Source organism: Neolamprologus brichardi, chromosome 23, assembly GCF_056152115.1.
Source record: "Neolamprologus brichardi isolate AB-2024 chromosome 23, ASM5615211v1, whole genome shotgun sequence".
Classification (NCBI taxonomy): domain Eukaryota; kingdom Metazoa; phylum Chordata; class Actinopteri; order Cichliformes; family Cichlidae; genus Neolamprologus; species Neolamprologus brichardi.
The window spans coordinates 8,573,406-8,587,930 of record NC_142125.1 but is presented as its reverse complement, the minus strand read 5'-3'; the positions used below and the strand labels follow the sequence as shown (position 1 = coordinate 8,587,930).

Genomic DNA, 14,525 nt, shown 5'->3' with positions numbered 1-14,525 from the left:
ATGAAGCAGCATTATCTCGCTAGATGTCACCTTTGGTTTGACAATGAATAATTTCTTATCAGTCACTTCTCAAGCAGCCGCGTTAAAGATATAATCAAAGATATATAAAAATATATGCATTTACATGTTTTGATCCCGGTGACATTGAAAGAGGAGGAACTCTCCACAAGATACTGTACTGTATATGCAAAATATCCCCAAAGTAGAGATCTGTAAGGAAGTTTGTGATTATAGTGATAAAATATTGTGGCAAAGACAAAAAGTATCGCAAACTTGCATTTTTTTTGTGCCAATTACATTCAAATTTGAAATCAGACAAATTCTACTTATAGCAGGAAGCCAAAACAATTGCCTCTTAAAAATCAAAACAAGAGGGAATTGATCAACCTGAAATTATACCACGAATTTTCACCTTGGCTCTGTCGTAGAGCAAGATAAATTACTATGTTCAAAAAACAGTAAAGGTTGGGATGTCTTCTTTGTGGTGAAAAAAATAGGAGACCGATGGGGGTGCAACACACAACAGCTTTCCTGCTGTACTGCTTGAATGACATACTCAGCTTTGACTGGAGAATAATACCTCCATGGATCATTTGCACCTGAAAGCGAATATTTATCACGGGAAGGGGAGTCGGGGGAACAAAGCTCCTCTGTGTATCAGTACCGTCCTTGTCTCTTGTGTGTGTATATATATGTGTCTGTATGAGCTTCTCACCAGCAGTGTTTGCTCTAGATCCACAGGGGAATATGGTGGGGGACCATCCATGCCCCACGGATCTTCTTGTATGAGGTCTGGAGTGGGCAGGCAGATCTGACGAGACACTATGAAATGGACGCGCTCTTCACTTGCCTAAAGAACAACCACAGAAAAATTTGACATGTGTTGCAGTTAAATGGGGAAATTAATTTTATTCTGAGTGAAATTTTCTGGATAGCTAATCTTCACTGCCACTTTGTCGTAACTATACTCCAGGCTGACCTACTCGCATTCACACATCTGCAAGCATACAGCCACACAGACTGGCTGGATACATCCCTCTCCCCGCGCTCTCATTCCTTGGAGAGTTCCACGGGTCTTTCTAGCAAAGAGCTGAGTCCTGAATTAGCCAGTCCAGCTCATTATTGCCTTAATTGGACTAATTTAATTTCTATCCTGGCAGTTCTTAATCTTCGACAGAAAGTGCCTGCTCTGAGAGGCCATCTTGGCTCCACAGAGACTCAGTAGACCCAGTCAAACAACTCAGACAGGAACTTGGAGCCGAGAGACCCTGCACAGTCAGCCGCAGACACACTGCAATTAACCACTATTAACCAAAAACACACCATCGTTGACTGGCATCAACCAGGATACAGAGGCAGCCACATGGCCCAGTCCATCAGGGAGTAACCACAATTAAATACTATTAACTGCACTGAATGCAGACACAACAGCACAGCACAACACAATTAGCCTGAATCACCACAATTATCTTTAATACCTCAGGGACTCACATTAAGATCACAACACAGTTGTTTATGGTCTGTAACAACATGAAGGGGATTTGTCACAACTGTGAACTTTCTATGTAATGCTAATGCATGCAGTATTTCCTTGACTTGCTAACAGACCTGAATGAGTAGAGCAGCGTGCTCTGGTGCGCCATAACGTAGATCGTGCCCGTTGATGGCCAGCACGCGGTCACCAATGCACAGTTGCCCATCACGTGCAGCTAGTCCACCCTCCAGCAGGTGAAAGATATACACTCCATGCTCCTCTGGCCGCCTCACGAGCTTAATGCCCAGCTGTTCCTCTGGAGCACTTTTGTTCAGGACCACATGGATGCTGTCATCTCTCAAGGGATGATGGGGGAGGCCGTGTGATGGGTGGCCCCCAGTGATGTGGCCATGTGGGTGGCCATGCGAATGCGAGCGGTAGCGATGCCGCTGTTCTCTGAGCACGGTTAGCCGGAGGAGTTGGCACGGCTGTTTGAGGGTGGTCACAGCAAAGCAGTGGGGTACGTTGCTAATGTCAATGCCGTTTACCTGAAGGACAAGCGGAAATGTAACTTCACAGAGGACTTTTTTATCACTTCCAGCTGCTTTGTTAAACTCACTATACCTTGAGGATCATGTCCCCAGGAAGCAAGCGTCCATCCCGAGCAATGACACCTTCTCTGTAGATATCCTGGATTAGAATGCGAACTAAAGGGGTTTCATTGCCACCGACGATGCTAATGGCCAGTGGCTCTGAGGGATCCACCCGCGTGATCTTAATACTGGTAACTTCACCATCAGGGATCAGGTGATGGAGCTGAGGAAGAGCCACCACTGGGGAAGAAGGAAAAGGCTGTGTTAAGTTCTATTGTACAAAGATCAACAGCCAAAAAGACCCAGCCAAATAAAACAAGAGAGGAAATGGGAGAAAAGGAGAGCGCTGAGAAGGAAAGGACAAACACATCTAGGGAGATGGAGGTATATCGTAGTGTAGAGGTTCAGCAGTGGAGCCAGCTGTCTCTACTCCCTAAGGTTACTAAAACAAACTTGTAGAAGTCAAGAGGGAAAATTTGCTTGGCTGATTATCCTCTGTGATGTTTGTATCATTAGTCACATACATCTGTAGCAAGTATGCTTGGGAAAACCCTCAATTTCACATTTCCACAAAGTTATTACTAGGGTGGGGATGTAAGAAAAGTTGTAATACACACTAAACTTTTACACAGTACAACTACTTTGATTCACAACAGATTTGTTCCCCTTGTTTTCACCTCAGTACTTGATCATCTGCAAAAAATAAAGGATTCGAGTATAATGCAGACCTCATTATGAGCCTCAGCATTTTTAATGAAAGAGTATGTCTCTTCTAGTTTTATGTCATTCTTTTGTGCAATCCTCCCACATACCCACTGTTGAATTTATTGAATTTTACTAAATGGCAGAATGATTCATTCTGAACAGGACCATGTGGAAATGGGTGGGGGACATTATCTTGGCTGACAGCCTTGGCCAAAGTCCTTAAGAAGTTGAGTTTTTCATTTCATTTCTTATTCCTAAATGCACTGTTTCCCCTTGTATCCCCTTGTAGCCTCAGACACTTGTTCCACACTTCGCTGCACTTTTTCCAATACAAAGTCAATATTTTGTCTTTATTGCAGCAGATTGCTTCAAGGGTGGAGAGCACATTAACAGAGACTCACAGCCGTTATGTAATCCTCCTTTCTCTCCATCATTCACCTTTCAACCTCTGTCTTGCTTCATCCTGTCACTTACTTTTTTTACCCACCCCAATGGGACTGCATGATGTGTTTGCTTATTTATTTGTTTTCATTTTATTTTACTCTGCAACCACTCTTCCTTACATTTCTCCAGTACGGAACTACGTCTACTTCACTTTTGCATCCTTCCCGTCTATCTTTGTCTCTCAGTGGCAGGCAATGAATATTTAATCTTTTCTCTCAGCCCCGTCAGTGATGGCCTCTGAGAATAATCTACTCCCAGATCATTCATCCTTCATTCTTACGCAATCCCACGTTCCTTCGTCCAATCACACTGCAATTCCGCTTTAACGTTATACTCTATGGTTGGCTATATTTCCACCACAAGTACCAGTCTGTAGAGATTACATTAAATATCACTACGGCACATTTTCTTTACTGCATACATACATCTTATGGTTCTACCACGTCTAGAACACTGCTTTCCCAGGTGAATATATCATCAACTTGGTAAGGAATGACAGGATATGGTAGAGTTGAATAGAAGGATGAGATAAAAAAGAAGAACAGGTAGTGGAGACAGAAGGAAGAACATCATCTGCTTTATCTTCAGCGACCTCTGGCCATCCCATCCCTCAGGCTACCATTCTCCCCTGATCTGTCTGCACAAGCTTATGCAATCTACAGCTGAATTATTAAAGAAGCATATGCTACTGTTACACTGTGGGACCCAGCTGTGTCACCCTCCACATAAAGCTGAGGAAACAAGTATACACATTCGGGGAAACACAAAAACACAGATATAAAGGTTTTAATCCATACCTTCCTGTGGCACACTGGAATTCCTGGCATTGTCTCTTTCCTCAGATGTCTCATTGCTAACAGCGTTGCCACTCTTAGTCCTCCTCAAGACGCTGAAGGCCCTGTTCAACCTCCTGAAGGAGCGACTCCTCACTGAAGAGCGATCAAAATTTCTGACTGCAGGGGTGAAAGAGAGGCACTTTAAAGATGACCTCACCCTCAACATGCCCAGACATGTCTGAATCTCACTCACAGCCAATGGAAAGCTTTCTCAGAGCTGCACCAAAGACATTAAGCAATCTGTGATCCTGTTGCAATTACCTGTATAATGCAGGAAGACCTGTTTGAATAATACCCATAACCCTTAAATCTCTAAAGGATCTAAACAGTGGAAAGTGATATTACTAAATAAGAGTGTCCAGTTGTGTTAGGTTTTTGGATTAGCTTCCCTTTTTTTGTGAAATGAACATAAGAATTACATTGTTCAAAGGTACTCTATTGATCAGCACAGTGCTTTTCTGTGTTGTATCACTAGTTGTGTTTTTGACTCTTTCTAAAGTGAGCTTAACACTCCACCTTGCATACAAATGGTGGGTTAGCTTTGGAAGCCTCATTCCCTAACTCTGATTCAACTCTGGATTAGGGGGACTGTGCTTGATATTTAAGGAACTTTTTGAAGCTTCCACACGCACTTCAAACTTGCAGCATGGAGGTTAGCAGCCAGAAACTGAAATTTCTTTTTGTAGTACAAACAATTAATGGAATTTCTTATACGAACAGCCAAGTGGAATGTCATGGTTGTCCTGTAAAAGAGACCGTCTCTTCCTTCTACATTTCAGTGTGTCCATTTGGTATTTTTATTTCCGCTGTGGTCAGAGTGCATGCCTTATCAATGAGTTTTGAGAGACCACAAACTGCCTCTCAGGCTGAACAATGCTTCTTTTTTTTTGTACTGTTAAAATAGAGAGCTCAAAAAGAAAAAACGCATTCCAGTTGCAAATTTCACCATATTCAGGTAACGTGTGAGTCGAGCTGTAAGAAAATACTTCTACTCCCCCAAAGAAACAATGATATTAGCAAATAAAATAATGATACTCAAGTCAAGGTACCTATTGTTATGAATCCAAGTGTAGCATATTAGAAACTGGAAGCAATACATTAAATAATCGTGCTTATATTTGTTTACAAGTAAAATTTTGGGAAAAACACTGGGGCCCCCTTAATTTTTTTACTTTTTCTGATATAACAGAAAACCTTTCTTTTCCCCCTTTGGGCTATGTTTTTGTTTGTTTTGGCAAGTTTTAAAAAGTTCAAATCTTTTGATAATGCGTTAAGCTGATAGTCCTTTAATTAGTAAACCAAATCCGTGCACAGTAAAGTTACATGGTTGCGTAACCACAGTAGTGGACTCTAGCAACTGGTACCAAAAGGGACCCTCCCAGAGAGGCTCTTGTCTGTACTTGTACTTTACTTTTTAGGCTACAGGAGCTTCCATTGAAGACAGAAGCCCCAGACCGGCTGCTCGGAGCACGGGACAGCAAGCTTCTGCAGTGCCCCTCCCTCCCTCTGCAGGCCCACGGAGATGTGAAGGCTCCTGACAGCCACATTATTCTTTAAAAGCGCGAGCCGCTTCTGGAGCTGACAGCTTGTTCAGCAGTAGTGGAGCTTGTGGTGGTGGCGGAGGGTGCTCAGTTGACCAGACCTAAAGTGCTGGTGCAGCGTCATTTGGTTTCCCCACTGCCTATGCGCTTACTTTAGCAGAGCAATGGACGGGCAGATAGGAACACTCGTGACTGCTTCCTGGTTTCACAGGTGGGAGAAATGAGGGAAGAGCTGCGATCACGTCATTGGGCATTAACACACACTTGCACAGGCTATATTTAACCTACCTCTCCTTCCATTTCTCCTTGACTGCATAATGTGCCTGCATCTCGGTGACTTTGTCTCTATGTGTTTCTCTGCTTTTTTCCACAGAGAGATTTTATAGATTGGTGAAACTGGTGTTATGTGTCATGTCACCTGCGGGTGTAAATGTATGTATGAATACAGATCTTTGGTGCTTGGTTTTGACTGCAGACCGTGTAACTGTGACTGGAGATCTCTGTACTCTGTTGGTTTTCAGTCTGTCACTATGGCAAACAGACACCTTTTTAGCTCTTTCTCTTGCCAGATAACGTCATATGGCATTGAACACGAGCACACACAAACATCTATTCGCCCACTCACACTCACTCTTCTTTGTGCTACTCCGAGCAGCCAGGCTAGTCGTGCTGCCTGACTGACTATTATCCTCCATGCTGGGGTCAAAGGCAGGGTTGACCAGACCCGGTTCATCTGACAGGAGGGCCACAGCAGCAGAAGTGGGTCCATCATTGGGCAGGGTGGCAATGGTGAGTTCTGAAGTGCTGTCAGTGCATTCGCCCTCCTGCGAGCGTCGCTTTCTGTCTGCTGAGAGCCCATAGTGAGAGGCTCCTTTACACCTACACACACGAAAAACAAAATGTCAGTAGCAAACTCAAGTTACAAAGTGGCTGCAATTATTACTAGACGTGTTGATAAATTGATGACATTGATGATGTTTTAAAACATGCTCCAACTCCCTAATAAACTGAATTCTGAAGCAGTCCGAGTGAAAGTCAACACATTTATGTTAGCAGCCAATGAAAAGGTCAGACTCTCAAGACAAATGCAAGCGGATTTCAGCATGTCCTCCACCCTCAGGCTTTATTCATGCCGACCTATATCTTCTGCTCGGGGATGGCCTCACACAAAGGCTGCTTATCTGACCTTAACACTCAGACAGCACCTCTCTGAGATACCACACAGCCTGTACAATAAACCACAACAACATATGGTAAGGGAAGATACATTTTCTAGCGCTCACATTTAGAATTCATCTGTCACACCATCTGAGGATGCTCTAAAAATTTCATACTTACTCTCACAAAGAGAAAAATATATATAAAAAGAGTTTTCGTAGTGTCTTTGTGACAGTATGTGCAATCACATGTAGGTTGGGTTTTCTGCTTTGAGTGTGAGCGTCCCTGACAGATGATTGAATACAAATGCAAGAAAGAGAGTGGGAAACTGACACAACATGTGAATATAAAACAGAAGTCGTTTGATAGTTGTTTTTCTCCAAAACAAATCTAATTCCTAAGTTCCAGCTGTCAACAACAGAGCCGCAACACATTTCCACAGTGTGTCATACATAGATACACATACAATTATACACACATAATGCTACAAGCCATGAAAGGCTTTTCACACTGACAATATTAAATTGGGAATGTTTGTGTGCGAATTAAAGATATCCCTACAGAGCATGGTATTCTATTGCTGCAGAGTTTTCTTCCATCTGAAAGTCATAAAGGCTTTGAGCTGATGCTTCGTCAGACGCAGGAATAACTCTGGCTTGTCTCTCCGGCTGTCTCTGTGGAGCCATCAGCACAAACATTAACTGGGTTTTAATGAGCTGGATCAAACCCAGGCTTTGCTTCAACAGTAGCTCGGAAAAAAAAGAGAAGCAGCACCCATTCTCCTGTGCTGTGGTCTGACAGGTAGGATATTAAACCAAAAAGGAGATGTAAATGAAAGCAAGGTACAATCGTGGGCATCATAGCAGTTACAAAAAGAAACTAGATTACTCACTGAGCCAGGTAAGCCATCAGCCCCTTAAGGGCACCACATCACTGGAAGTGGTATTTTGTCTCTATAATAAATATGTCTCAGTGGGGCATGCTGCTTTCTGCTCATATTTGGCAAGGAAAATAACCGAATCCTGAAGTAGATTCTACTTCCGAGCTGTAGTCAGGTACAACATTACACAAAGCTGAAATGCCCATTGATCTTCCTCTGACCTCAGAAACGTACTACCGCGTTACGTCGCATGTGTCTGCCTGCGTGTGGGCTGTGCCACGGTGTGTTATTCTTGTTCATTCAGTTAGTAAATTGAACGCTATCAAGCATGTCCATGCAGCAACATACCACTTAACTGAGTGAAGTGGCTGAATAGAGCAATATTGCAATCAAGAGGAGAGGAGAGGGCAGCTCTGCAGTCTTGAGGGGCAGAAGCTTTCCTCACGTCACTCACTGTCAATTAGAAAGCTTAAATCTAAATTCAGCTTGTGCACACTGCTCTGAAAGCAGAAACTCCCCACCTGTGCACAAATATACATGGAAACAATACATATATGCACATGGTACAAAGTGAACTTTTCTCTTAAATGCAACACAGAAACTGAAAATTGCAAAACAACTTGTGAACATAAGTGACGATTTTAGATGTCCTATCATTGTCACCTGATTATATAAACAGATTAGTCCAGAAGCTCTTGTGAGATATTATGTGTTGCAAATAACCACGGAAAACCTTCTGGCCTTTATATTTTTACTGGCACCATTGGCAAAGCCATGCAGCACTAATCAGAGTGAGGAGAGCATTAGTCATCCTCCTGTATGTTAGTATTGCTTTAAAGACAGCATTGCTGGATTGACAGTTGATGGCTTGGTTGGTGGCTAATTTATTATTCAGATGGTGCTGGTTGAAATATCCCTTACCATAAGAAAACATTGCGAGGATCAGTGGTGAACTGACCAGTGTAACCATTTACATACTGTACTGAAGTACAACTTTTATGTATTTGTACTTTATGTATTTCTATCCTATGATATTGGTAGTTTCTTATTCGATTCCACTGTATTCTGGAGGCAAATCTTGTACTTTAAACTCCGCTAGATGAATTTCATGGCCATAGTTATCATTAAATGCAAATTTAGATTAGAAATATAAAATATAATCACACTTGCAAATGATGATTATTATAGATTAAACTACTCAGCAGTATAAAAAGTAATTACGGTTACTTCCAGCTGAAGCATTAACCTTACATGAATTAATGAATGAGTGATCCAGGAATTTAATGTACCCTATATAACAGTGAAACTGGACATTTTGCATTATCAGTAACTATGCTTTGATATTAATTAAATGGTATTTTGACTTTTCCTTTGAACGTTTTTATACTGTAGCATTACTGCTTTTTGTTGTGAGAGATCTCAGATATTCTTTTCAACAGTGTACAAAACAGCTTAATCAAAAATGTTTTTAGATTTTAACGCAGTACAACTTTTCCTGTAATGCTGTTTGTATTAAGGCACTGAGCACTGGACAACAGCCTGAAAATCGTGCTCGATATTTTCTAAGCCAATTTGCAACGCTGGATTTATTCCTGATAGAATTTTCTGGCTTCCCGTGGTTCCCTCTTAACTACTTCTTGGTCCCCTGTCTGCCATCACACAGAAAAAATAAATACATCCTGGAATCACTCAGCCTGCAAAAAAGACGGGGTTGTTTGGATGCAAGAATCAGTATCATGGTGTTAGATTCTCAGTTAATATCGATACATCATGCATTCGTCATACAGAAAACTACTTAAAAGGATGAAAGACTTTTAGTTAGGCCTTAATTTTCTTATTATTATAGTAGGTTATGTTAATGCAGCTCTGGCTATTCTGTAAAACAATGTCCTTTTTTATTTCAAGTGTTTCTGACTTACATGTGTGACTGCTTTTCTCCACACACCCACACACTGATTTCACAGGTATTGTACTGTGTATAAGTAGTGGTCATGGCGAATATATGGAGTTCAATACTTAGACAACATTCTCCTGTTTTAGCATGAGTAGTGGAAAACGGAAAACCAAAGTCAGCCTGTGGAAACGTGCAAATACTATTGAATACGGGTTCATTCAGTTTTTACAGACCACCCAAATCTTGGAAAAAATGTCAGAAAAAAATTAACGAATGCCGTCTACACACCAGCTTTGAATGTGTGCGTTGCCAACAGATCACCTAAGATCTTGAAGGCTTCATTTTTTGCGCTGTGATGGGTCTCAGATAAAGACATGACAGAAATATATCGAGACCCCTTACACTTTGAAACTTATAGGCGTCATAAAACAAAGTCTGTGAGATAGCAGCATAGCGCTATTGTTTAGTTTGGGACCAGTTTATTAAAGGCTTTGTCTTCTGTTAATTAAAATCTCCTCTCTTTTCTTTAGGGAATAGGAGTTGCCTTAAAACCATAGCCGTATCTCTGCTGCTTAGAGTTTTAATGTCTGTCTTTTAATGCTAAGTCCAGAATCTGCACTACATGAGGTTGAAGGCAGGGAAGCATGATAGAAAGCCCTTGTCTCTCTCACCAGGGTGGTCCTGCAACCTTAAAGCCAAAGAAAATGAGCCAATTAAGTCTGTACACCGGAGAGGTGAAGTGCATATCCACAGAGAAATACACAAACAGCATACACTTCTCTTTATTTCCATTTTTTTTTTACATAATATCATGAAACATATCCTTTTATTTTAAAAATGGGACTTTGAGTGCCTATGCAAAGCTGTTTTTCGGCATCATGTTTCAGGAGATGATCACTCAGCTTAGAGGATGCTCATTAGCACTGCAGTATACTTGTCCTGGTCAGCCTCAGTTATCACATCATCTCTCTAAACCCCAGGATCTGTGACAAGATAAAGAGCAAAGACACCAAAATACCTTAGCACTCAGCCCCTCCTGCTCCCTTTTACGCAAGTACCCTCCCCTCCTTTTCCCCGCACTCTTTCCAGAGCAATAACAATTACCCATGATGCTTTCGGAGACACGCTGATCGTGCCCAAGCGCCCTGGCTGTTCTTGTGATGTGAAATAAACACCAGCTCACAACTCATCAAAGCCCTTGAGATTCTCCAATCCTCTTTAGGGGTGAGTGGATTATCCTTTCTAACCCAAATACTCTCTCTGCTCCCTGACTGCCACGGACAGTCATGTTGGGCCACAGTCCGCATACAACGCAAATTACCTCTGATAAGGTGACAATTCCAGGTCAGACAGTCAGCTACAGCAACTGGGCTCAGTGCATACTTTCAAATGTGGGTAACGGATAATAATGATACATACAGTTTGGAATCTAAAGCACTGTTTAAACACAAACTCACACTTTAAGTCTGTGGTGACACAGCCTCTGTTGACCTGCCTGTGAACTACAGTTTGACTGGCGTTGCATGACTAATGTGCCTTTCTTCTAATTCTTTTATTAATGTTAAGTGCAGCGGCAGGTAGTTGTTCTTGATGAGTGCTGACTCCTATCGCCAACTTTCAGATGGGTTTGAAAATATAATGAAGACATATAACGTGTGAGAACCCAGGAGAAATAACCAGACGAAGTTTTACTGTGATATGTAAACAGTATATATACATATTCATAGTCATTTTATGGCTTAAAATGCTCCCGTCTGCCACACTGTAAACACAAAAATAACCAAATGATTGCACAAAAAGGCAAAAGCAATATTTGTTTTTGCTGTTTTACGCCATTGGTATGTAAGGTATGTGCTCAAGAATGTTTGGCCACCCTCCTTATTGCACTGGTCAAGTGGATCTATTAGGCTCTTTTCCCACTCCCTAATTTTAGTCTTGGACTTCACTGCGTAGCTTTGCATGAGTCACAAAATAATCCTTGCTTACTTCCATTCATCCACTGTCTGAAACAAGCCATATTAGCTCCTTTATCCCTCAATTCTAATTGGCTGCTTCTGGTAAAGAGGAGGTTTGAGGCTGAAGAGGTAGGTGGGGCTTCTGTATTTGAAAACAGAATTGTGGATGTGGATGGGATGATGTTAGTTTTATCTGCTCTCTTTGACATTACGCAGGTATATATATATATATATATATATACACCTGCGTAATGTCAAAGAGAGCAGATAAAACAGAGCATTTAGGGCAGTCCAAAACCTGAGCTTTAAACCCTGGCCATGTTCAGTAAGAACATTCATCACTGTAACAGTATGTATGTGCCAAAAAATAAGGATTCAAAATTATAATCAGAAAATCAATCATGGAAAACCAGCAATTATGCATAGACTCTGGGCTTGGTGTACATCCAATCTAGCTGATAGAGGGAGTGAAAGCTGTCTATCTCTAACAGCTCTTGGCTGAGTCCCAAGCATAACTTGTTTTAGAACAGTCTGAGCTGAAATAAAAACACAAGGCTCTGGGGAAGCACCTGTGGTCACAACACACAAATATAGACACACAAAAAACCCCGGCCGCACAAGAATGCTAGCGCAGTATCAGTAGGAGTGGCCGCCAGTAATTGAATTTGTGTTGATAAAACCTTGATGCAGAGTTGCTTCCTTGATTAGTGTAGTGAATCAATCACACATAAGGTGTGCATGCCAGATACATAAAGTTTGATTTGGGGGGAATGGACAGAGTGATGCATAGATGCATAGATCAAGTGAAGAGAGAGTGACATAAAGACAGAGTAATCCAGTTAATGATGAACTAGAAGAGTATTAATCAGAGGATGTGCTGGTGTGTTGATTGGATCCGCCTGCTGCGAGGGGTAATCCCATCTGCCGCATGAAGAGGGGATGAGGCCAAACCTAGAAGGGGCAGTGTCTCCCGTGTGAGGACAGTTGGGATAAGCTTGTTTCTAAAGACGGATCTGCTAAATTGAAGTAGGAGCTGAGCTTCTGTTGGGCGTGACTTCTTACCGCATTTGAAGATAAGTGGGTGTTGAAAACAAAAGGGAACGCATACAGTAACCGATAAATCCCATCTTTCTGTTTGAACTGTCTATTGTGCTCCTGTGCAGTGAGCAGTGGCTCCGCAGGTTTGGCAAGCTTAATGCATCTGAGCGTTCACAAGCGCAGATGAGAAGCCAGCACAGTGTCAGTCGAGTCAGCCTGTTACAACAGCCCGAACTCTGAGTCATGGTTTTTGACCAAATCAATATGTGTGATTATCAGTCGAGCCACGACCCCATGATCAGGCTCGAAGAATATTTATGCAGCATTTACTGTGTCAGTGTCTGGTTTCAACCAGCAGAGCAATCACATACTCTTTTTGTCAACACAGAAGAAGAGTTAAGGAAGTACTAAAACTGATTTATTCTCTGCTGTGTGGCTGAGCTGGATCTCAGCTTACTAATACACCTTACGCATGTCCAGCTCAACTGTGGCTGTTTTCCAGTGCTGCAGTCAAGCACGATGTGTACGTTGATGTGTCGACAACTCTAACTGTAATCCCCTCCACGCTACACTGAACTGCATAATCATAGAGAATCCCCACCAGGCTGCTGTCCCACATTGCCTTTGGCACCTTTTAGCCTATATTTTTCACTCTATGCCATCCTAGCCCTTGGCAGTGTCCTGGTTTCTCCACGTGCCGTGGTACAACAGCCTGAAACACAGCCAGCACTGGTCAGCCCAACCAAAAGCCCTGACACTTAGTAGGCGACGTTCACGTGAGGGATTAACTCTACGCTGCTCTCCTCTCTGCTGTCAGTTACACTCTGTTAGATGCGTGCTCTGCAGTCTGCTCATATGGAACACCTCCTGCAGATAAGCTGCTGCAGACAGGACGATGCAGAAAGCATTTCATGTCATACACGTCATGCATCAAAACCCATCAACGGCAGCAAAACTTTGAGTCAGTCATAAGCAAAGGTTAACTTATACTAATCTTTGTAATGCACCTAACTTCTATCATGTAGCTAAGAAAGAAGGGCATCTGAATTAAAAAAAATATTGCACATTTAAATTTACTTAAAGTCTGTCCTAATGAAACACCACTGTAAGACTCATCTTCAAACCTTTCTGCATGCTGACAGTACCAGACACACCTGAGAGGAAAGCTCTGCTGAAGTAAACACACTGATCTGCTACTCGCTGCTGTTCATGAATAAATGAATACACACACCTGTTCTTTTGTCACTGTGTATTTACACATGCATGGCGTGCACTTCAATTATACAACATCAAATGCGTCTTTGGTGTGTTGATTAGTCCATATTTGTTTTATGTGAACAGTAATGTGCAATTTTAGATTAATGCATTAGTCTGAATTGCTTCAGTGTGTCCTCTGCATGTGTCCTTGCCCCATGTCTCCTTGCATGTTTAATTGTGTTGCTTCTGTAGACCTTGCCCACCTTTGCATATAAATGCTTCCATGGTTGATTCACTGAATTTGCTTCATAAACTAAAATCCCATGCAAAGAAATAATTAAACTGATTTAATTTTTGGAAAGCTGTGCAAGTACTTCAGGAGGTGGTAAGCATGACTTTTATCTTTCGGCTTCGCTCCCACTGTATCTGCCTTGCTAGATACAATGAGACAGGGGGAGCTGCATGACTACAGAACAAGGATTAATATTTAATCCAAACAAAATTCTAATTAGTGAAGCCTGCCCCACACTAAGTTCACACATGCGGCCAAAGGGGGCATGGAATGGCATGGCGCGCTGCCTCTGACTCGAGGTGGACCTGGTACAAACAAATGACTGGTATTGTTCAGATCCAACGAGTGAGCGGCGGCTGGGTGTCTAAGCCTGTTAGGATGCGTTCATGCTGAAGTCGTCTGGAGCAATAGGAGTCCGTATTGCTCGTTGTGATCAAACACCTCCGAGATGAGGTCTGAAAGGACGGAAGCTAAGCTAATCATAGTGTTTAAGACATCTCAGCTAAAGCCCAGAAATG

The 14,525-nt window shown here is 42.2% G+C and overlaps 1 protein-coding gene across 4 annotated transcripts in view; it reads right to left on the bottom strand.

Moving 5' to 3' along the window:
• lnx1 (ligand of numb-protein X 1) overlaps positions 1–14,525 on the bottom strand; it is a 34,264-nt gene that overhangs the window by 5,071 nt on the left and 14,668 nt on the right. For 3 of the 4 annotated variants that reach the window (XM_035907464.2, XM_035907462.2, XM_006790199.3), the window contains 5 exons: positions 6,219–6,472; positions 4,014–4,169; positions 2,099–2,307; positions 1,609–2,022; positions 716–850 (listed from right to left, as the gene is read on the bottom strand). In XM_035907464.2, coding sequence (XP_035763357.1) covers positions 716–850; positions 1,609–2,022; positions 2,099–2,307; positions 4,014–4,169; positions 6,219–6,472 — 1,168 coding nt within the window. The remainder of the gene's footprint in view (positions 1–715; positions 851–1,608; positions 2,023–2,098; positions 2,308–4,013; positions 4,170–6,218; positions 6,473–14,525) is intronic. The other variant, XM_035907465.2, reaches the window with a different exon arrangement.